Here is a 23,351-nt window from a genome sequence, read left to right as displayed (position 1 = left end):
TTATCTTATACTATATTTGATGACTTAGTTATGTTTGTTTACCGTTTTAAAGTCTGTTTGAGTGATTTGTGAATACAATTTACATATATAATTGAGTAACTTTTGAGTTATAGACAAAATTGAATAACTTTACGAGAAAACATCATAATAAGGTATATATATTGTAATTGTTGATCTTAATTATGCAGGGGCTCACCGATTTCAGTTTTGAAAACCTCTAATACATCTATCTATTATATATTATATAAAATAAACTGCTAAAACAATTTTATTTATATATATAAATGACAGAAAAAAATAAAATATTAAGACTTCAGAAGAGCTTTAATTTACTCGATAGGTATGTAATCTAGCTCGATTCTTTCACATTGTAGCACAATTTTCTCATGTACATTTCAAATTATTAATTCGATCTTGCACATGTTCTCCTACTAATTGTAATACACATGAACATATTGTTAGGAAAAAATAAGAAATATAATCGGAAAAAAAATGTCTTTTGAGGCATTAAGAATCGACTTTTCTTAAAAAGATAATACTCGTATAGAAAATACAAGCAATTTTCTTCAGAATACAACAAAGATTTTGTATATATTTATAAGTTCAAAATATGATGGTCAAACTAACTAATATTTATATGAATTCAAACATAAAATCTTCAATATTTTTGAAATATAACTTCACATAATTAGAAACTATACAAAATTATTTTAAATCAGAATAACTAACGATAAAAAAATATCTTTTGAATGGATGTGGCTGGTTGGTCCACTTCATAAAAAAAACAGTGGTTAATATTAGATGACATGACACATGGCTGAATACAATTGGTTAAAAAGAGATAAGGAGCAATCCAAATAATCCATGTTGAGGTGTGGTTATGCTTTTTTTTCAACTAGAGATTATTATTCATCCCAATTATATGTATGTTGTGTATGAATAAACTGAGTTGATAATAGCCCTATCAACAAAAAAAATTAGAAGTTGTGATCATTCTCTCTCACTAATACAGAAATGGCAACCATCACTGCTTGCACCACAACTTCTTCAGTGGCGCGTGCCGCCCTCGTGCAAAGGGGATCTGTATCTCGCACCTCGATTGTTCTTGGTACGTTCATTTTCTAGTTTAATTTCATAAATTTTGAAATATGATAGCTTTAGTTTATCGCGAGTTCAATCTCAAGAAGTTGAAAGTAAATTCGTTCCATATATATAAGCATGTCTATCATTCATCGGTTAGGGTTAATAACAATGTTGAGTTCATACATCGGTTTAGAGAGGCATTATTGATCGGTTTCTTTTATGTAGTTTTCGATGATTTTCACTTATTTAGGGACTTTTGGACTTAAATTAAGTTGAAAGTCCATGAGCATGTGTTCATCGATCTTTACATACGTATAACACACATATTCACCTAAAAATTACTCTATTTTATTTTAATTCATGTTATATTTTTATTTTTCGAAATTCAAACTATGTAAACATTGATCAATAATTTAAAATATATCTTTTTTACATTGAAAGAGAATTGAAAACTATAGTATAAACTTTGAATAGATGAATTTTAAGCCATCAGTCAAATTGATTCTCAGAAAACACGAAGATTGGGACAAAATTAGAAAATAGTATATATATCAAGTCAGAACTAGTTTGAACCTCGTAGCTTCTTCAAAGATTAGTCAAATTGATTCTTAGAAAACAAAAAGCGCCACATATATTAGGATAGAGTAAATATTGAAGTTTAAATTCTGAATCTGTGTTTATTCAGGATTACCATCAATGAGCAAGGGTGGAAAAGTGAAATGTTCAATGGAAGGAAAAGGAAAGGGTGAATCAAAGTTTGGAATGGGAGAATCATTGATGGCAGCAGCAGTAGCAGCAAGCATGTCAAACCCAGTAGCAATGGCTTTGGTTGATGAAAGAATGAGCACTGAAGGAACAGGGCTACCATTTGGACTCAGCAACAATCTTCTTGGTTGGATCCTTTTAGGTGTATTTGGTTTGATTTGGTCTCTCTACACTGTTTACACTTCTGGACTTGATGAAGATGAAGAATCTGGAATGTCTCTTTAATTTTTGTCATACTATAATCAAACTTTAATTAATTTAACTACTTCTTTTGATGTTGTATCTCTTACACTCTTCAATTGAAGTATTGTATTTTTCCTTCTCCTCTTTCAACAATCAATTCAATTCGTGATGCATTAAACAATATTGAACAAAATTAGTGATGTTTAGAAAGGGAAGAAAGAAATATGAGGTATACGTTCACTCGACGAGATTTATGTAGGTTATACAATAAAGAGTAGTAATGTCGTCCAATAGGGACTTGTGATTAATTATTTACTGAATTAAACTAATGTAAATCAGGTTCGTCTAGATGCTTAGTAAAGAACGAGCTGGTGAGAAAGAGCTGGAGATCATGAAAAACATTTCTGCACAAGGAGCAAACAATCGAGAAGTTTTGCTTCTTAGATGCCGATTAGATGGAAACAGATGTTATACAGGTTGACTCTAATTCTTGTTGCCCGCTCGATTTCGAGGAATAAAGGGAGGGCTTGATCACAATTTTTCAAGTAAGAGATAAAATCTTACTAATTGGAAGGAAATTGAGGGTTTTGATCCATTGTGATTCGCTTTCTTGGTATGGAGAGATCTATTATGACAAAGAAAGCTCCTAAGCCTTATTATGTAGATCAAAGAAAGACGTAATTCCCAATTCATTCGAAATAGTATTTTAGTAAAGAAGAGAGGAGCTCGACACCAGGATGATAAAACACTTAACACCTCTCATTCTTATTATTTTTTCAATTATAATTATGAACTCATTAAAATAAACATAAACTCAATAATGAATGTTAGAGGCGTTCAAATTGGTTCACCAATCCTACTGAGTTCTCGAATTATTTCTTCATATTGATTTATCAGTTATATATTGCTAATTAATTTGATTAGATTTACTCGTAGTATTCTCTTAAATTATTACTTGTCTATCAAAGTATATTGTCACTTGTATTTTTATGAAATTAGTTTATTATGAATGCATTGAGTTTACAATATTTAATTGAATAAGACAACTAAGTGTATCTTTATCTTAGCCATAAATTTAACGAAATTAGGTCAAGTCTTCTTTAGTTCTTCTCTAGTCTAAGAATAACCTCTCTTGAGCATGTCTCAAGTAAATGATAGAACCTAAATGACCTTTCTCGAGCATGTCTAAAGTAAATGATAGAACCTAAATGTTTGTAAAACAATCAAGCAATTGTGAACAAAATTAAGAAAAACAATCACAATTGATAATTCGTATTAAGATTGAAAATAATCGTCAAATATAAATATCTGTAATTTATCATTTTCAGAATGTAAAGTTTAGCTTCACATAAACATAAAAGAGAAAATAACATATATATATATATCAACAAAACGTAACCGATTAAACTTCAATTTCCACAATGCTCCTACCTTTCTCCATTATGCAGAGTATATATCTAAAAGATCATTTGATAGGGTGTATAAGAATGTATTAGTTAATGATATAGAATCATAAAGTGAAATCAGGCTGAAATTGTATATTCAATCGTTGATTTCATCTCATATATTATATCACATGACCGAATGCTTACTTATTGATGAGGATATTTTAAAATTATTTAACAAATAACAATGATAATTTTATAGCAAAAATGAAATTGATAAAAATAAGGCATTTGGCAATGGTTTATTTTCACTTTATATTAAGCCAGAAATTTTTGAAAATTAATTTGAAATTAAATTATACTCTAGAATTTTCAGAGGATAATATAATAATAATAAACAAAAGTATTTTCAGTTAAAAATAAAATAAAAAAAAACTTCAATTTTTAAAATTAACCTTTTAGATACTTCCAAAATAGTCAAATTTCCAAAAGAAATAAATAAACAAAAGCTGCGTAGAAGTGAAGTTTGAATAGCTATCTTTGAGAGATTTTTCGAATCACAAAAAAAAATAATTTAAAAATAAACAGAGACAAATTCGGAATTGCCTTCACTTATTTCTTCACCACAAAAAAAGAAAAAAACAGAGAAATTTATTCCGCCATGGCTACATCTTTGAGCTCACCAAAGCTCAGTACAACTCTTTCTTCTCCAACTTTCCATTCTCTTTACAAGACCAAATTCTCTAAGTTCTCTCTTCTTTCTCTCTCTAACCCTGTCAAGCCTCTCCGCTTCAATTTTCTCTCTCATACCCGTACCTCATCATTATCTTATGGCCGCCGTTTCACTACTCCTCGTGCTGAGTCATCTAATGGAGTTGAAACTCCTCGGCATTACGATTTCGATTTATTCACTATAGGTGCTGGTAGTGGTGGCGTTAGGGCTTCTCGTTTTGCTTCTAATTTTGGGGCTTCGGTTGCTGTTTGTGAGCTTCCTTTCTCTACTATATCTTCTGATTCAACTGGAGGCGTCGGTGGCACGTGAGTTTTTCATTATAGTGAACCTTTTTTATTTGGTTGTGAAAAAATGTCATCTTTACTCTTTTTATACTTTTATCTGGGGAATTAGGTGAAGGAGAATCAACAAATTGTTGAATTAGAGAAAAGTGTAGAAGATGGGCGATTATTCACTGTTTTATTTGTCTCAAATATGTTTTAAGCTAAAGTGTAATGTTGTTTTATGATATTGTTGCTAAAGTTTCTGAATTGATCGAACTGGATGAGCTATGTGATTCATAGGAAAAACTGCAGCTTTACTATGGATTCCAGGATCATTTCGTGGAAGGTCCTGATATCAAAATCGTGCATATTTCTCTAGGGAGAGTAGGATTGTTTTTCAGAAACTAGACTATGACTAGCATTAATATAAGAAAATAGTATGTACAGTGAGGTTGTAAATGCCTGTGATGTTATCATTTCTTTTTACCAGCTTCTTCACATGAAGCTTGTAAACAAATGGAATTGAATGGAATAGACTTAGGTGAAAGAATATGCATGTTGCATGTATGCTGGATGATGAGTGATGTTCATTCTATGTACAAAAAGTCCATTTTCATATCTATGGGGCTAGCCTTTATGGGCCTAAACAACATCCTATTGTACTCAAAATTGTTCTCTAAAAGCTCGGCTTGTTCTCGATAAAACTGTGGTAGTTGATTGTCTCCTTTTCACATCAACTGCCCGCCTTGATTCCGCGTTGGCTAACCACGTTTACCTTCAAGTGAAGTTTTCTTCTGCCATTCTCTACGGAAAAGCGGTTACTTGACCAAGTCGTTATATGGTAAAACCATATATGACTTGGTCAGGCACAGTAATTATTCTATCTTATCCAACCTTTTGAGATGGATAGAAAAAATGAGTGATTTAAATCACCATTTATATCTTGAAGTATCTATATAACTTTTAGAAAACCGTAAACAAAGAAAGAATTGTGAGATTCCCTCGATTTCTCCATTTCATTTTATATGACTGCATTTGTCTTGTAGTAGTGACATTGGAGAAATATATTGTAATAATGGTTGAAAAGCTAGTTTAACAGTGAGAAGTGAAAACATCCCACATCAAATTTTAAAATCAGAATAGTTTAATGTGTTGAATTCTTGATAAATGTGAACGTTGTATGGAAATAGATTGGTGTCAAACATTATGGGACATCCCAAAATGAAAAGAATGTCATATAACTTAGAACCAGGGGAGAAATAATTTCATATGAAGTGTAACATAAACAATAATGTTTCTATTTAGTGTAATCATTTCTTGATTTCTCTAATGAAGGTGTGTGCTTCGGGGATGTGTACCCAAGAAATTGCTCGTATATGCATCAAAATATTCTCATGAGTTTGAGGAGAGTTGTGGTTTTGGATGGAACTATGAGGCGGAACCTAAACATGATTGGAGCACCCTCATTGCTAATAAAAATGCCGAGTTGCAGCGCCTCACGGGTATCTACAAGAATATTCTGAAGAATGCGGATGTCACTCTGATAGAAGGGCGGGGAAAGGTCGGGAAATGTTAGAATTTGAATTTCATGCTCTTTAAGGCTTCAAGTTGAAGCATATTACCTTGTGTTTGTCTGTACTTTCAGGTGGTGGATCCTCATACGGTGGATGTGGATGGTAAACTCTACTCGGCTAAGAACATACTAATTTCAGTTGGGGGCCGCCCATTTATCCCAGACATTCCTGGAAGCGAGTATGCTATAGATTCTGATGCTGCCCTTGATTTGCCAACGAAGCCTGACAAAATTGCCATTGTTGGAGGCGGTTATATTGCACTTGAATTTGCTGGAATCTTCAATGGATTGAAAAGTGAGGTCCATGTATTTATACGACAAAAGAAGGTTTTGAGAGGCTTTGATGAAGAAGTGAGTAATTTATCCCTGACATGCAGAGTAGATTCTGTTAAGTATTTTCTCTCATAACCCAAAATCTGGATGATGCACTCAACTTCTTTTGTATATGCAGATTAGGGATTTTGTTGGTGAACAGATGTCACTGAGAGGAATTGAGTTCCATACCGAGGAGTCGCCTCAGGCTATTGTCAAGTCAGCAGATGGTTCACTGTCTATAAAGACTAACAGAGGAACAGTTGAAGGTTTCTCTCATATCATGTTTGCAACAGGACGAAGTCCAAATACAAAGGTTTATTCTGCTTTCTGTTGGTAGCTTATATCTCTGATAGACCTCATAGGTTAATTCAGTTAATTACTATGTTTGAAGCCTTATGGAGGAAGAGCATGGTGATTTCTACTCTATAGTCTAGCCAATCATTCTCCCTCCCCCCAAAATTGGCGATACTAAACCCAAAACCCTGTGATGCCTGTGAAAGGCTGAAAGTTTGCTTTTATAACATTTAGCGCAGTGGAACTCCAAGGTACTCTGATGAGATTGGAACTCCAAGGTACTCTGATGAGAAGATCTTTTACTGAACCTTCTTTTGGGCTCTCTCTCCCATCCTCTCTTTGGGTGGTGTGAGATTGCCAAGGCCAGTCAGTTTTTTTTTTTTTTTTTGGTGGGGGTGGTGGGTGGCGGTAAATTATTTGGTTGGACTAGTACTCCTGTAAAGGTGATTATTTTGCTTCTATTTTCATCATCAACTCCTTCGTTGTTTGTTATTTGATATTGTTCATATTATGTGGAAGGATATCGTCTTTTCTTATTACTGCTTTCATCTATTTTTGCAAACACATGCTCTCTTTGATTGGATATTCAAGTTGTAACCACCACTTGCTTGATTTTCTTTTTGTTTAAACACATTGCAGAATTTAGGATTAGATACAGTGGGAGTGAGAATGACAAAGAACGGAGCCATAGAGGTGACTGCCTTCCTGCCTTCCTCTCTTTTTTTTTTTTTTTTTGAATTTGCTTTAGCTATTTAGTGCATGTGTTCTTGAATGAGAGTTTAATTTGAAATTGTTTTTACAGGTTGACGAGTATTCTCGTACGTCAGTGCCATCAATTTGGGCAGTTGGAGATGTTACTGATAGAATTAATCTAACTCCAGTTGCTTTGATGGAGGGAGGAGCATTGGCAAAAACTATTTTTGCTGGTGAACCCACAAAACCCGATTATAGGTACCTCTTCTTTCTTCTGTGAATTCATTTGATGACTTAAAAAGTTTGACAAGGACTGCCGAAGATGCACACTTCTCCAATTATTTCTTACTACAAATTGGTACATTGTGCTTTGAGATCTGTGGTTCTACCATGTAAAATGCATAAGCTCTCACAGCTGAATTTTATTTTGTTTAAAAAGAAACATCTATAGCTGCTCCCTGATCTGAGTGTTCTGTTTTCCCAAATAGGAACGTACCATGTGCAGTATTTTCCCAGCCACCTATTGGACTAGTTGGCCTGACAGAAGAAGAGGTATAATAGCGAGAGTATGTGAATTGATAAGTAATTATTATGATAAATGATTTGAATTGTTTTTACAGGCCATCAAAGAATATGGTGATGTTGATGTTTATACAGCAAATTTTAGACCATTAAAGGCCACTCTTTCTGGTCTTCCAGATCGGGTTTTCATGAAATTGGTAGTATGTGCGAAGTCTAGCAAAGTTCTGGGCTTGCACATGTGTGGAGACGATGCACCAGAAATTGTACAGGTTGGAGTTTCCGTTTAATTCTTTGGTGCATATTTCAGATTGTTCATAAAATATGCATGTAATGCTTTTTTTCATAATGAAACTTCCAGGGATTTGCGGTTGCAGTCAAAGCAGGGTTGACCAAGGCGGACTTCGATACCACTGTGGGTATTCACCCTACAGCAGCAGAGGAGTTTGTCACCATGCGAACCCCAACAAGGAAGATTCGAAGCAGTCCATCTGAGGTTTGTCATTTACCTGATTCTCGTGCTTTCCTCCTTGTAATTCTTTTGTTATAGTATTTGTGAAGAAATTGTTAGGATTATTAGAAAAAGATCGAGTCACATGACGATGAACATGAAAATCTAAATCAATTGACTTCGACTTCCCCTCGCCTTTGTTCGAATTCCCAGGTCGACCTATTTTTGTATATAACTTATAACTTCAGTTCTTCAAAGGTAGACTGAAACCTTAGAGTTCAATGGAAGACATAACTCCGATCTCTTGATTTTTTCTGAAATATGACTTACCCCTTTATTCATCAAAAACCTCTTTAAATAGGAGTCTTATTACATCAATAGGAAGTCAATTCTTATGAAAGTAGGAAATCTAGATCCTATTCCAAACTAATAAATATAGCTTAACTTAATACTTATGAAGCTATGAAACATAAATCCTCTTCTAGAATAATAAATAAAGCTACTAAAAATATAACTAAATACTAAATTTAATGGCTTCGAATGCATGCACAACAGAACCACTTTAACTTCAACATCTCTCTCACTCTTAGTGAAACTGAAGTCTGAAATCACATAATGTATCAACCAGTGTGCTCATTATTAGGACTGTTCCTCCATTGAACTGAATATCCCTTTAATGAAGCAAATGATCAACTTTCATCTTTTTCCCTCTTCTTCTTCCAATAAATAAGATTGGTCTTTGAAAAAATTACTTCACACTCTGTGGAAACTTTAATAGATTTTTGATGTCTTAATTTTGTGTCATGCTCTTTTCTGCTACTGAATAGGCTAGGCATTTTGTCTTTTAGGGTAAGGCAGAGCACGACTCTAAAGCTGCTGCAAGAGTTTGATATGCGGGGATAAAGGCTCAATTTGTCAAGTGACACAGAGAACACGAGTAAGAAAGGGTTCCTTCTGTAATACACAAAAAGGAGGCTGTTTGTAATTTTACATATGCCTTGTCTCATATCGTGTTGTCTTCTTAGGCGCTTCTTATTTATGCCACTTAGATTATCACCGTTAGCCACTGTCCTCTTGTTGCCATACGTCATGTGAATTAAGGCTGAGTGCAATTACAACTACCTCTGTCTTTTCACATTAAGGAGGAAAACGGAGACCACTACATGATGATGGTAGTTTGTATTTATTTTGCTGCCAACATTATACTCTCTCAGTTGTGAAGTCTGAACTGAGATCACAATTTAGAAATTTTAGTTTTGTGATTAATATTCATTGTGGCCAATAAAACATCCAATAACATAAATCCTGATAGAAGTATTAGATCTCTCAGATCATTGCATATGCTGCAATAAGCACTTATGGAACTGACATATTGAACATGACTGAAAATCCTTAATCATATCCAATATGATGCAAATTCATTGACATTGTCCCTACACGGTATGATTTGTTTAATTGTGAATAATCAAATAAAAGACTTCAAGTTTCTAATGAATAACAGATATGCATGTGCAGAGCTAAAAAGCTCAAGATGTTTGAAGCGCCTATGGTAATTTGCCAGTTTGTAGTGTTTGCAATCAGGGATAATGATTTTATGAGGATATGGATGCGAAGTTCAGAGGGTGGATGTGGGATATTGTAACTGCACAACTCTTTTATGATGCATCTAATTAAGTGTTCAAGTTTTGGTATCTTTTTTTATTCTCTTACAACTGAGGTGATTGTTGGTGTCCAAAATGATTACTGCTCCTTCGGCTCCAGTTTATGCGACACTGTTTCCTTATTAGTCTGTTTAAAAATGAGTGACACGATTCTATATTTGGAAGCATGAAACTTACTTTTTTGCTCTTAATTTGAACTTTGAAGCTTTTATTGCCATACTATGACCATGTTTTAGATCACTAGTTTCAAAGTCTTATATAGTCACACAAAATGTCATGGCTTGTTTAAGACCTCAAGTTTCAAGTTTTTTTTGAAAAAACTCCATGCCGAGTCAAACTATGTCACATAAATTGGAATGAAGTACATCTTTCAAATTTTCGTACAACCTCAGGAATTAGACTCGCAACTTGATTGCACTCATTGTCATTTAGCTGTAGCAAGAGTTCTGTTTTACAATTTCCTTATATGTTCAACTGGCTTGCACCATATATGAGATGGATTACATGGTCTCCTAAAGTTTGAAATGCTCAATATATTGACGGTTGATATCACTTTAATGAAAAAAATGGTACCTTTAAACCCTGTATGTGAAGATTGAATATTCCACCCCCTCAATCAATTCAATGTGTAGTATCTTTTCTTTAACCAGTATGTATGTTGTCCATTTATCAAATCCACAACTGTTTATATTGTGCGGACATTACATTTGCAGGTACAATTTGAAAGAGGTTTTAGACTGATGGTAGCTTATGGAACATCAGTATGGAGTTACAACAAGCAAAAAACTTTCTAAGACACTGAGTCACTAATACTTCTCGGAACAAATGCTAACTTCACTACTTAAAAAGGTCTCTCAAGGTGGTTGTGATGATGGTATATGCATTTATCCATTGGCTTGCATCTTGTCAACAGTATTTCCTTTGATCAAAGTAATTGAGGTTAAACATTCTGTCCAGATTTTATTTAGGGGAGTCCAGAGGATTGCTGACTAATATCTTGATGATGCTTTTCTCCGTTATTCTACTTTTCTGCTGGGTTTGAGGGCACATTTGGGCGGTGTAATTATAACATTGCTTATTAAGTATTGTTTTTGTAATTATAAAATTAGTTGATATGCAGCAATAATAGCAGTTAAGCGGATTGCTTAATGGCTTTTATATATTGGAAATGTTCATTTTCCTAAAACTACTGTCAGTTTACACATCTTTTATTACTTGTTAGGTGTTTGATATTGTGACAATTTAACCTTTACATGCTAGTCACTGTTAATAATTCGTTGATAGAATGAGCGCAAGTGACAAGCTGAGATTGTAACTGCGAGACGGCTATGATAGATAGTAAATGGCAAGGCTGTAAAGTTTGATCTAATTGACTTAAAGTTTAGTTAGACAATCAGTTAGACTGTTGGTTTATTAAGTGGACAATTAGTAGACTTCACAGTGTATTCATGTAGCTAGATCCAGTTGCAGTATGTTTTCTCTTCTTCATCTTCTTCCTGTGATCGATCAGTGGGAGAAGTTGTTTCGATTCAAACAAGTCTGAGTTGAATCGTTCTTGAGCAGTTGAGTTCATAGCTATTGAGATGACCGCTCTTGTGATTGATTAGTGGGAAGAGTTGCTTCAATTGAGCACCATCACCCTTTGTCTCTTCTTTTTCTGATCAGTCCCTGGGACATCCTTTGTGTCTTCAACCTACTGGCACACCAGGTAATTTGCTGTTGTATTCGATTATCTGGACTGAGAACTATGCACTGTGGAGTAGATCTATGAGAGGATAGGTTTACTTGGCAAGAGCAAGTTAGATTTTCTCGATGATTATTACTTAAGATGAGTTTGACCTGCATGAATAGTGGGAAAAGGTGAATGTTGTAGGCCTCTCTTGGTTTATGAATATTGTAAGGAGTTGGTCGATGGTATTGTGTATGCTTTTAATGCTCACAAAATGTTGAATGATTTGAAGGAGATTTGGCAAGGTGAATGACTATTGAATCTTCTACTTGCATAAAGAGATTGCTACCTTATCACAGTGTACCATGTTTGTATTGAATTATTTTTCCTAAACTGGAAGATCTTTCGAATGAGTGTAAAGTTCTCATGCTCTATCTTGGAAGTGCATGCCCAGAATCTAAGAACTTCAGAACATTTTATATCTAAAAGACTCCTATAATCCCAATGAGCTTTAATGAGTCTTGTGCTCAATCTAGAAGCCAAGTACTGGTTATGATACTGATAATTTTATAGGAGAATTAGACATTTTTGGCAGACTTTGCACATGTTGCAGAGGTAAGAGAAGGAGCTGCAGGCTTCAACAACATAGGTGGGTGTTAATTTCAAGGCAAGGAAAATCCCAATGCAGTACGAGTATTGGGACACAAAAGGACATACAAAAGAAGTGGGGTATCCACCAGATTTTGAAGTTCAGAAAGAAAGGAGGGAGATTTGAACTTCTGTTAATCATGCTGATATAAGTTTGCTGGATGGATATCCACAAGCAACCAGCCATCAAGCCGAACCAACAAACTTATCAAATGCTGAACATGGAAATGAAGAATGAACATCTCGAACATATGGGGAAAGCTGCAACTGCAGGTACTTTTATAAACTTAATGTCATATTAAGTAGATAGTATAGTGAATAATAGGCATCAAACCACATTACCTCTAATCTAGAGATGTTAGGAATGATTATTTGTATATTCATGATTTCAAGTATAACTTGTTATCAGTTTCACTATTTACCAAGGAGTTGGATGTTCAGTAGTATTCTTCCCTGAGTTGGGTATATATGAAAACCTCTTCAGTAATCAGGTGAAGATGATTGGTAAAGAGAACTTTGGATTGTATGTTCTGAAAGGAAAGTCATTACAGCATGCTCAGCTAACTACAATAATGAACAAGTGGTGTGAGTAATGCTAGTCAACTGTTGATTATAGTTTTTTGTTTGGCCAAAAGGATTAGAGCATGCACCTCTAGATATAGTAAAAAAGAATCATAACACTTAAACTTGAGATTTGATAAACAACATCATTGTGACTACATGCCTTTTAGCTAAACAAAGAAAGTAACTGTTTCAGTTGATTTTAATAGCTACTAAATTTGGGTTTGAACTTGTTCATGATGACATATGGAGTCCTTGCGGAGTTCTTGTTACTATTTGAATCAGGATTAGAACTTAGATGTTATGCGTTCGAAATACTGATTTGTATATGCTGATTCAAAAATTTATTCCACTTCTTTTGATGTGTTAAAATATTTTTGATTCATCTCTAGTGAAGTTCCAGTATTTGAATCAGGATGCATTCGAAATCATGACAGTTAAGTTATATAAATTATACACACTCATTTTTCATGTATATGATATAAAGTTGTATTTTATATATATATTGCAGAACTTACTGTCTAAATACAAAACTCATGGTTGAATTCACCTTCCTCTATGATATTTGTGATAAAGCCAAATCAACTGTCAATGTTTCTTTGTATGCAATTCTCAAGGTCCTTTGGTTGGTTGATAAAAAGGATTATAATTTCGAAATATTTATGAGATTATTTTATAATGGGTACGTCGAAATCAATGAAAACCCACTAAATAAGAAATAAAGAGTTTGAATTATTGTTGAGAAAAGAAGCAGGCTGGCTCCATAAGGTCAAAAACACCATATATATTTTTATTAGGTTGTTGAGATCATGATGTTGGGGATATGTATTCTTTCACTTTCTAATGGATTTGAACAGTTGTCCACGTTTTCTCTACTTGTTATATAGCAATATTTATATATATAATATGGATAAAGTTTTACGTTCTTCATTCATTTTTATTTGTCCAATATGCACTAAATACAGTCATTTGATTTTATTTATTTAGTTTGAAAAATCAAGAGATAAATTTACTATTTTATGTCTTTTTTCATCTTTACTACTATTACATACTCTCTATTCATTTTTCTATATTTAAATGAGTTATAATTAGTAAGAATAAAGTTCGTTAAACATTGAAAAATGAATACACCCCTTTTAGATGATGTTAAGGGGGTTTGTGAAGTCAAACGTAAATAAGTAAAAAAATGCCTATGTAACACTTGCTTATTTTTTCTCTTTATGCATAAACATTGTCTTTAGATAATATTTGTGTAATGAGAACATTTTATGTTGATATCATTAACCAATCCTATACTCCACAATCATGTTAAATTGATCATCTCATACTTATAAATTCTAGTATTATATTCCAAATATTATTTAGTAATCTCTAATATGTCATTATTGAAAATTCCTTACTATTTCTTGACTTGATTCCCTCTTTGTTTAATAACATTAGTTTAGATTTTATACGTGGGACTAAATTTGATCTCTTTTCTTATCAATAATCACCAGAGTTTCATAATTCATATTGTATATGGATTGATCCATGTGAGTTGTAAGATATGTAAAGAATTGATAAAGAAATTACATTATTTTTCTTTATCATAAAAAAAAAAAAAAGTGAAATGGTGCATGTATACTTGCCTTTTGTTTTATTTGTCTTCCTCTAAAATTATACTAACAGATCCTGTTGATCTGATGACAGCTATCTTTAATTTAATGGTTATAAAATCCTTAGCCAACCATTATTATTTACAAACTTTTGAAGATGATCTCATCTCAATCTTATCCAAATTCTTTAAGTTAATGTTTTAATTTGTGCTAACAAATGCCAAGTTTTATTTAATACACTTTTTAACAGCCACTAGTGTTTGTCAATCTTTTGAAGTGCTTGTTTGGATTGATTGTACTTTAAAACACTTCTATAAGTATTGGGATAAAATGCATCAAATATATATTTTTTAAGTTAAAGAAATAAAAATTAATCAAAAGTCATAAGTTGAAAATTTTAACTTTAAACGGGTTTTAAACGTGTATTTAATTTTCTCAAAAAGTGTTTTTTTAAAAAATGAAAACTACTTTTGTTTTACAAAAAATAATTTCTGCTACTTCTTATAAGCGTTATTGTTTCTCTTAAAAAGTTAATAAAACACCTTACTTTATTACAAAAAATTAAATAATTGTCTACAAATTATTGATCGAAGGCAATTAATTATATATGGTGTGTTGGAAATTGTGGAAAACAAGGTGCTATTGCAGATGAAAAATCAGCCAAGACAATATGTTTAGAGAAATAGAGCATGTATCAAATCTTAACTAGCGTTTGATCTTAAGTTATCAATATTCTTGATAAATAATATGTGAGTCAAGTTTTTGATTTGGCTCTAAGTCTTTTCAAGAATATTTGACTATTTCATAAATATGATTTATACCTATAAGGTTTAAAAATTATTAAAAATAAATATAAATTTGAATTATTTATTTATAATGAATATACTTCGTTAAAAAATAACCTAATAACATAATTGATAACAATCAATACATTAATCACATATTCAAATTTTTCATTGATTCTGTTATAATTACAACTTATTAAAAATAAATTATTCTTTTTCTCAAACAACATAGTAATGGGAGGATAAATAATACGCATAAGGCGTAACATAAGACATAAAACTATCATTTTATAATATGTTATGTAAGACAAAATGTATTTTTTTTATTTAATTTTATATAAATTTAAGTATGTATCTACTTATACACATTTAAAACTAGAAAACATATATAAATATCATTTGTTCGAAGCAAATTCAAAACTGTATTTATATATTATGCCATCAAATAACTATATACATGGTTCTAGTTTCAGAATTAGATATGATAAAAGAGAAAGTTCATAATTAGTTGTATAGTCTATACATATATATATATATACATATAAGGTAAAGTCTAGTCCCTCCTGTAAATTTTATAAGAAAGTTTATAATCAATTATATAGTCTATATATATATATATACGAGGTAAGGTCTAGTCCCTCTTTCAAATTTATAGGTGAACAATTTTTATCTCCTTTTTGATCAATCATCAGAGTCTCATAATTCATAGTATATATGGATGGATCCATATGAGTTGTAAGTAAGATATGTCAAGAATAGATAAATAAACAAATGAATGAGTCATCTACATTATTTTTCTATTAATTAAAAAAAAATAAAGTGATACAAACTTGCCTTTTGTTTCATTTGTTTTCCTCTAAATAATTATATACAGATCCTGTTGATCTGACAACTATCTTTAATTAGTATTGATATTAAAATCCTTAGCCAACCATATTATTTACAAGCTTTTTAAGATGATCTCATCTCAATCTTATCTCCCACCACATTCTAATCTTACAGATAAGCTTAACTAAACTCTTTTTAGAAATGATAATTTTATTCAAATGCTTTAAGTTAAAAGTTTTAATTTGTGCTAACAAATGCCAAGTTTTATTTAATACACACTGTTGAGCAGCATTAAAGTTTGACCAAGCCTTTTAAAGTGCTTGTTTGGATGAGGTTATATTAAGTATTTTTTTAATATTTTTATAGTATTTGGATAAAATAAAAAGAAGTGGATTTAACCACTTACTTTTAAACAAAAAGACAAAATAAGTTAAGTGTCATTAAGTTATAATTTCTAACAACTTCAAATTCAAACAGGCCTCGAGTGGGTATTTTTCTCAAAATGTATTTTTTCTTTAGGAAATTTTTGAAAAAAAATAAATTATAAGGGTGTTTGAATTTGGCTTAAAAGTTAACCAAAAGTACTTTTAAGTCAGTTATTGACTTCTGAAAGTGTTTGACATACATAAAAATAACTTAAAATAAGTCAAAAAATGATTTTAAATAAGTTAGGAAGTGTTTGGCAAGATTAAAAATAACTTAAAATAAGTCAAAAATAATTTTAAATTAGTTAGAAAGTGTTTGAAAAGGTTAAAAATAACTTGAAGAAAAAGTTTTAAAAAAAAATTAAAATAAGTTAAAAATCAAAAGTAGGTCTTCCCTTATTTGTATTTTTTGATTTAAAAGTCATTTATATTTGACTTTTTATTTTTTACTTAAAACCCACTTATTTTTAGCCAATCAAACGACATTTGCTTTTATCTTATGAAAAACTAGTAAAACTATATGTGCTTCTCGCAGGATGAAATTTATTACTTCTTATCATGTATCCTTAATAACATAAGTATAAATTAATAATTGTTCTTTAACATGAGCAATGGTGTCGGCGAGCCGTCAACAAGAACAAAGTACACAATATTTAATCGTGCAGAAGAAAAAAAAGAAGAGTTTAGAATTTTCATTGTTTTAATATCACATAATTTATAAAATAATACTTAAAACCTAGCAGTCATTAAAACTAAAACACTATATTATATTACATACAAAATTACATAGTAACACACGTTAATAATGTACAAGATTAAAGTCCTAAATGTTTGAGATGATGATGAATATCATGAGGATGATCATCAAGTCTAGGACGTTCAGGTTGAATCCAACGTCCATCTTTGTCTCTAATCATACCTTTATTTTCATCTTGTCTCCAATTAGGAGGAACACAATAATGATCTTTCAAAAAATCACATGCTTTGTTCACTAATGCTATGTCTCTTCCTTTTTCAAGCACAAATCTTCTCCCTTTTCCATGATATCTGTCCACATATAAACACATTCTACGTCTAAGAATCTAAACTGTTAAAAAAATCACACTTTTAATATAATATGTATATCTACGTATTCATTACGTTCCTAATGTGAAAGTTATATAGAAATTCAAGATTATGATTAAAAATGATATTGAAATGTGATCATGATTTTAACGTCATTCAAATTTTTGTACTTAAAAAGAAAAAATATAAGCATTTCATCTAATATTTTAAGATATATATTAAAAGTACGACAATACTAAATTTTGATTATGACTTTGACTTTGAAAAGCTCACAATGTAAAAAATAATCACACTATTTATTTTTACCAATTAAAGCTACCACTCACAAAAATTCAATAGAATTTCAAAATTGTTGTTGGAATTAGAGTTTTCACACACGGTATGGACTCATGTGAATAAGATCTGTATGTCTAGAAATGCCAAAACAAGATGTATATATATAATAATATATATGGCCATGCTATTAATAAACAAATATATAAGTGATGACTCATCTTACTCTATTCATTATTTAAAAAAATATGATGATGTTACTTGTCTTTGTTTATTATTTTTTCTTTTTGAAGTCTTCATCTATGCATCTGTTCAAGATAATAATAATAATAATATGCTCAACTTTAAATAATTCCAAATCCCAGTTGTCTACCTCACAACCACCTTAATATATATATTTTTAATGTCGAATCAGAATCTATAAAATTATATTAATATATTTTCTATCGCGTAGAAGATATCAATCTCTATTTAATATTTCGTACCAAAATCTTCAATCTAAACTCTTTTCAGACGTGTAATTATTTTTTATTAGTTTTAGCATAATGTTTTAGAAAGTTTTTATATGTCCATAGCAACTTTGATTAATTATTATCTGGATAGGCAATTTTGGTATATAATTGTATAAGTATATTTTTTTTTAGATCTTTCATATTGATAAGTTTAAACTCTTTTGTCATTATCCGGCTGCCATATACAATAATTATACTGGTTAAAATTTGTATTTAAGAAAAAAAAGAGATTAGCATAATTTTTTACTAGGATTTTATTGAAATGCTACCTAGGAACTCTTGTTATTAATTATGTGGAGAAAAAAAATTGTTTCAAATTTATATAACATGTTTTTTTGTTTTTTTTAAAAAAAAGGTCCGTTTTTACGCATTTCAATTATTTTCATAAAATATCTATCACCTCTCATCAGTAATAGATATCAGATAATGTATACTAAGGTTATGACATATAAGAAGATTCACCTAATATTATTTTTTTGTCTGCGTTAATTTCTGAACCTGTAACCTCAGGGTTCTCTACGTGTTCATTGACCACTAGGTCGTCATACCCTTGGTGCTACTTTTGTATAGTTATTAGTAATAATTTAACTTTCAACTTCTCATTTTAGTCTTACGAGATGATTATACTCACCCAAAAATCTAAAACTTTTGTTTTTTTTTTTAAATTAAGCAAATCGTGTCTAATCAAACAGTTTCGTTTCACGTATAAGAGTAGAGTGGAAGGAGGACTAACCCGTCAAGCAAGTGCAAATGAGCCTCCAAATTATGTGCACAAATAAGATCACTAGTTGGTTTCAAAAAAGGTGAATTCTTATGATCCAAAGCCAACTCCACACCAACATGTGAATAACTCCATGGTAACTTTTCACATATCTTCATAACCATAGATGGTGAATGTTCATTCAACACTAATCCTGGTGATTTTGGTACTATATCATGAACATTCACAACTCTCAACACTTTCACACCTAATTTTTCAATTCTTTCTTTGAACCTTACATTACCAACTCTTGGCCCTGAAAATGAAAACACACATATTGGCACACCACTTGTATCCGCCTTCACATTTAACCCCGTTTCCACTATGTCGTACGCGCTTAATATTGCTAGCGCGCTCCCTAAGCTGTGCCCTGTAACCGTTATGCTCATTTCCTCATCTGGATACATTTCTATTAATCTTTTCACTTCCGTTAGTATCTGTTCTCGAGCTGAAAACTTGCAATACCTGCATAAATCATTCAAAGATATGAATTCTAAAACTCTGATCTCTTTAACAATTTAACCTTTTAGAGTGAGATGGTTACACACTTCAACATGGTATCAGAGCAGACAAAAGTACTAAGGTTGAATTATGTGTTCTGTCTAACAGATTAAGCTTATAATAAAATGGTTATACATTTTAATATGGTATCAGAGCAGACAGAATTACTCAGATCGAATAATAGCTTAAGTTTTTCGATGAAATGGTTACAAACTTCAACATGGTATCAGAGCAGACAGAAGTACTGAAATCGAATTCTATGTTCTCTCTGATAGCTTAAACTTTTTAATGAAATGAACGTACCTGCAGTTCTCGTCTTTGTCAGTGTAAAGATCAAGAAATCCAGACTCGACCTTGACATTAGGATCAGGGCAAGGTATATTATCTGAAGAAATGGGACGGAGATAATCCATTAAATCAGCAATCCATTCCAAACGAGTCACCGTACCTCTCCATGCTATTGTTATGTCACGACGCCCTAACCGTTTCGTCGTTTCGTCATTTGAAACCGCAACATAACCGATCCAATTCGCGTTTTTACTCCATATCTGTTATTCCGACACAACATAATAAAATAAAAGTATAAATGGATACATTTTTTCTATCAATTTTGACTTTTCAAATAAAGCAGTCGTATCAGACACACAGAAAATAAAAGTTACCTTAGGCCAACGCGATTGCTTGAAAAAATTTGGCAAGTTAATATTTGAAGTTGCATATAAATAACGTGTGATATCGTACCCATACTCAGCCATACCTAATCCATCAAAAAACTTGCGTCTTGGAAATTTGCAACTCCCACAATATTTAGAATATGGATCGAAATCGAAAGCATCGTAACAAGCTTGAGCCATTTCTCCGTAACGAATTAATTCGCTACGAAGAAGTGGATCCATTGGATCAAGCATACCTACCCAATCATCTTGACCATGAATTTCTAGCCATCGATCTACTACTTCTGGTTCATAAATATTCGTCCTATTACCAGTGTTTTCACTTTCTTCTAATTGATCGATGGATAGGTTGGTCTTTTCCTTTTCGTCAATGATAGATGTAAAAGACTGGCTTGTTCTAGAGGACAAAGAGCGCGTTTTGGTTGACGACTTGACTCTAGTAAGGGGATAAGAGGGAGGAAGAAATGAATCGGCGGGTTTGAAATTGGTTGTACCTTGGTGCTTATGGGGTGTACATGTTTGGAATGTGAGAATGGAGTTTTTAGTGAGAGAAGCCATTGATGAAACAAAATGAGGTCAATGATGGGATAGCTGAGGAGGGAGGAGGGGCTATGTATTGGGATGATGAAATGATGGTGGTCCTTTTTTATATATAGCAAGATGGAAACAAAGTATTAATATAATACTATACGCTAACGTGTATCGTGGTGGAATGGTTGGTGATATTGTTTCAGTCTTAATCAGAAATTTTGAATGTGAATTTTGAATATGAAAGAAAATTCTACTAAAACATTACACACAAAATGAGACTCAATTTAAATTTAACCGAAACATAAATAAGAACATTGAACACTGGAAAAAAAAAAGGTTAAGATAATACTAATAGTTTCAAAAAGAAGATGTAGGTGATATTTTTTATATAAAAAAAGAATGGAAGCAAGCTTGATATATATACTCTAATCTCCGTCGATTACTTTTACTTGTTCATTTCAATTTTTTAAGGATAAATATAAAGATTTTATTTTTAAAATATTAGAAAAATAAAAATAAATAGAGAAGTAATAATATAGTCAATAATTTGAATAATATTTATGAGAAGAAAAATGAAGTGCACATGTATCACATGGAATAATTTTATAGGTAATATTCTTGGAGCTTAAGAGGTTGACCTAAATGGATTTCTCAAGAAGTTTCCCACTTATGATTTTTTATTTTTTAAAAATATTAACTTTGTTATAACTTGCTTTCAATTTCAATATAATACAGTTAAAATAAATGTAGTACTATTTATTTATACTTTTACTACTTAGCTAAAGTTAGTTAAGAATCATTAAAAACATATATAATATTAATAAAATTAGTAAACAGAATTATATTGCATATTCATGGAAATGGTACCACTTTGTGATAAACTATACAAACTTCAATTCATTTAAAGGAAACACACGAAACTCATTTTAATGAAATAATCATATTATAATAAGTTACCGTATTATTTTGACTTTCAAAATATAGTAATAAAATTTCCACATAATATATATGACTTTCAAAATTTTATCGTTGTTTTTCCTTATTTAATCACTATTAGAGTTCTAAACTTGATTGGTAATAGAAAAGTTGACTTGATGATTTTGTTGAGCTGAAATTAATCTTTCTTTTTGAGTTTGAGCTTTGAAGCCAAAATCTGGGTTAGCAAAATATGATTTTGTTTTGGCTTGGTGAAGTTATATATCAAATATGATATTGAATTTCGAGGTTGTGGAAGAACAATTTCATGTATATAACTTGTAAATATTATGTATATTACGTATATATATCACTTGTTTATCATATATATATGTGTGTGTGTGTCACGTGTATGTCATATATAACATTGATACACATGACATACAATGATATACACAATCATCTTTTTTCGCGAAATTTGATTTTAAAATTTTCTTTCTTTTATATTAATATAGGTTCTAAATAAAATTACTAATATTAATTTTAAAAAATTGAAGAGATATATCTTTTTTTCTTACCAAAGGTAAAAGTGTGTTTTTCCAAATTCAATCTTTTAACTATAATTAAGGTACTCATTAAATTAATTTAATTTAGCTCTTTAGCAAATAAATAAGACAAGCATCACTCATCAAATGTATTCGCTCCATCGATATCCTTAAATAAGTGATGTTTTTAGTTTATAGCTTTGGACATACCTCTTAAAATTCTAGTCACTCCTAAAAAATAAAAGATATTTTTACTAATTTTATTCTTAATAATATCTTCAAAAAGATTATTCTTTAATAGTTACTTGGTTACATAAAATTGAAATAACATTATTAATATCTTTTTAATTAGACAATGGTGTGATGGAATCAATTATCTTTTGTGATAGAGATTTTGCTACTAACGAATTGATTTTTCCCAACCAAAAGCATCAATAACTGACGCAAAAAGGGATGAATGGTCCTATATATGCTTTAATTTGGTTGTTACATTATTGTTTACGTCTCTCCTTCCAACTTGTCACTTGTGACCCTCTAAATAAATATAAATTTTCGAGTTGTTTTCATCTCTATATTATTTATATTTAACTTGATATATCTTTTAAGAAATAATAAATAAAAATGAACGTGTTAAAAGAATGACAAAAATTTCACATCGTTGGTTAATGAAATAGGTAGACTTATTATAAGGTTTGGACAATCCTTATCTCTTTGAGCTAGCTTTGAGGTGTGAGTTAGGCCTAAGACCTAATTCAACGTATTGAATTATTGGATATTATAGAATTAAGGTTGCATGATTGAACCTCTATAACGACAAGAATGAAGTTTTTCTCTAATATAATTAAGTTATTTTATTAAAATTAAATAAATGGATTTAAATGAACTTAGGACGATGAAGCTAAAGTAAAAATACATCAATATGATCATTAACATGAGTTTGGCTGGTGTGCACAAACAAATACTTTAACTAGTATGAAATTAAACAAATATATATATTTGTCCTACATGATAATTTTTTATCTTGCGTAGCGTTTTATGTGTATTATGTCGCGTTAACACGTGCATCTACTTATTTAATTTGATACAAGATTAAATGTTTAAATGTGCACATCCAAAGTTAAAGGACTTAGATATCAATTGAAGTCA

General features: G+C 31.1%; 3 protein-coding genes across 4 annotated transcripts; 2 read left to right on the top strand and 1 right to left on the bottom strand.

The window, feature by feature from the left end:
• Nucleotides 1–906: 906 nt before the first annotated feature.
• LOC107031507 (photosystem II reaction center W protein, chloroplastic-like) lies at nucleotides 907–2,181 on the top strand. Its single transcript, XM_015232913.1, has 2 exons — nucleotides 907–1,108; nucleotides 1,769–2,181. The coding sequence occupies exons 1-2, from the start codon at nucleotides 1,015–1,017 to the stop codon at nucleotides 2,071–2,073; spliced, it is 399 nt and encodes a 132-aa protein (XP_015088399.1). The 5' UTR covers nucleotides 907–1,014; the 3' UTR covers nucleotides 2,074–2,181.
• A 1,768-nt stretch (nucleotides 2,182–3,949) lies between these two features.
• On the top strand, nucleotides 3,950–11,087 carry LOC107031213 (glutathione reductase, chloroplastic). 2 transcript variants are annotated; one of them, XM_015232501.2, is made up of 11 exons: nucleotides 4,035–4,454; nucleotides 5,748–5,973; nucleotides 6,058–6,336; nucleotides 6,437–6,613; nucleotides 7,234–7,287; nucleotides 7,397–7,545; nucleotides 7,776–7,839; nucleotides 7,908–8,078; nucleotides 8,168–8,302; nucleotides 9,106–9,194; nucleotides 10,632–11,087. In XM_015232501.2, the coding sequence occupies exons 1-10, from the start codon at nucleotides 4,078–4,080 to the stop codon at nucleotides 9,145–9,147; spliced, it is 1,674 nt and encodes a 557-aa protein (XP_015087987.1). In that variant the 5' UTR covers nucleotides 4,035–4,077; the 3' UTR covers nucleotides 9,148–9,194; nucleotides 10,632–11,087. The 2 variants fall into 2 exon arrangements, with proteins under 2 accessions (XP_015087986.1, XP_015087987.1); XM_015232500.2 differs by lacking the exon at nucleotides 9,106–9,194 and having other exon boundaries at nucleotides 3,950–4,454.
• Nucleotides 11,088–17,155: 6,068 nt separating this feature from the next.
• LOC107031690 (phospholipase A1-Igamma2, chloroplastic-like) lies at nucleotides 17,156–20,860 on the bottom strand. Its single transcript, XM_015233137.2, has 4 exons — nucleotides 20,203–20,860; nucleotides 19,844–20,088; nucleotides 19,013–19,504; nucleotides 17,156–17,476 (listed from the first exon to the last, which is right to left on the bottom strand). The coding sequence occupies exons 1-4, from the start codon at nucleotides 20,770–20,772 to the stop codon at nucleotides 17,245–17,247; spliced, it is 1,539 nt and encodes a 512-aa protein (XP_015088623.1). The 5' UTR covers nucleotides 20,773–20,860; the 3' UTR covers nucleotides 17,156–17,244.
• Nucleotides 20,861–23,351: the final 2,491 nt, after the last annotated feature.

Source organism: Solanum pennellii, chromosome 9 (assembly GCF_001406875.1).
Source record: "Solanum pennellii chromosome 9, SPENNV200".
NCBI lineage: Eukaryota > Viridiplantae > Streptophyta > Magnoliopsida > Solanales > Solanaceae > Solanum > Solanum pennellii.
The sequence above is the reverse complement of the archived record's forward strand: the minus strand, read 5'-3'. Positions and strand labels throughout refer to the sequence as shown.

Coding starts and splice junctions, on each gene's coding strand:
- LOC107031507 (XM_015232913.1), top strand. CDS start 1,015: ATGGCAACCATCACTGCTTGCACCACAACTTCTTCAGTGGCGCGTGCC. Junction 1,109..1,768: donor TCGCACCTCGATTGTTCTTG/GTACGTTCATTT, acceptor GTGTTTATTCAG/GATTACCATCAATGAGCAAG.
- LOC107031213 (XM_015232500.2), top strand. CDS start 4,078: ATGGCTACATCTTTGAGCTCACCAAAGCTCAGTACAACTCTTTCTTCT. Junction 7,546..7,775: donor CCCACAAAACCCGATTATAG/GTACCTCTTCTT, acceptor TTTCCCAAATAG/GAACGTACCATGTGCAGTAT. Junction 8,303..10,631: donor TTCGAAGCAGTCCATCTGAG/GTTTGTCATTTA, acceptor TTACATTTGCAG/GTACAATTTGAAAGAGGTTT.
- LOC107031690 (XM_015233137.2), bottom strand. CDS start 20,772: ATGGCTTCTCTCACTAAAAACTCCATTCTCACATTCCAAACATGTACA. Junction 19,505..19,843: donor GACAAAGACGAGAACTGCAG/GTACGTTCATTT, acceptor TGATTTATGCAG/GTATTGCAAGTTTTCAGCTC. Junction 17,477..19,012: donor CATTTGCACTTGCTTGACGG/GTTAGTCCTCCT, acceptor ATATGTGGACAG/ATATCATGGAAAAGGGAGAA.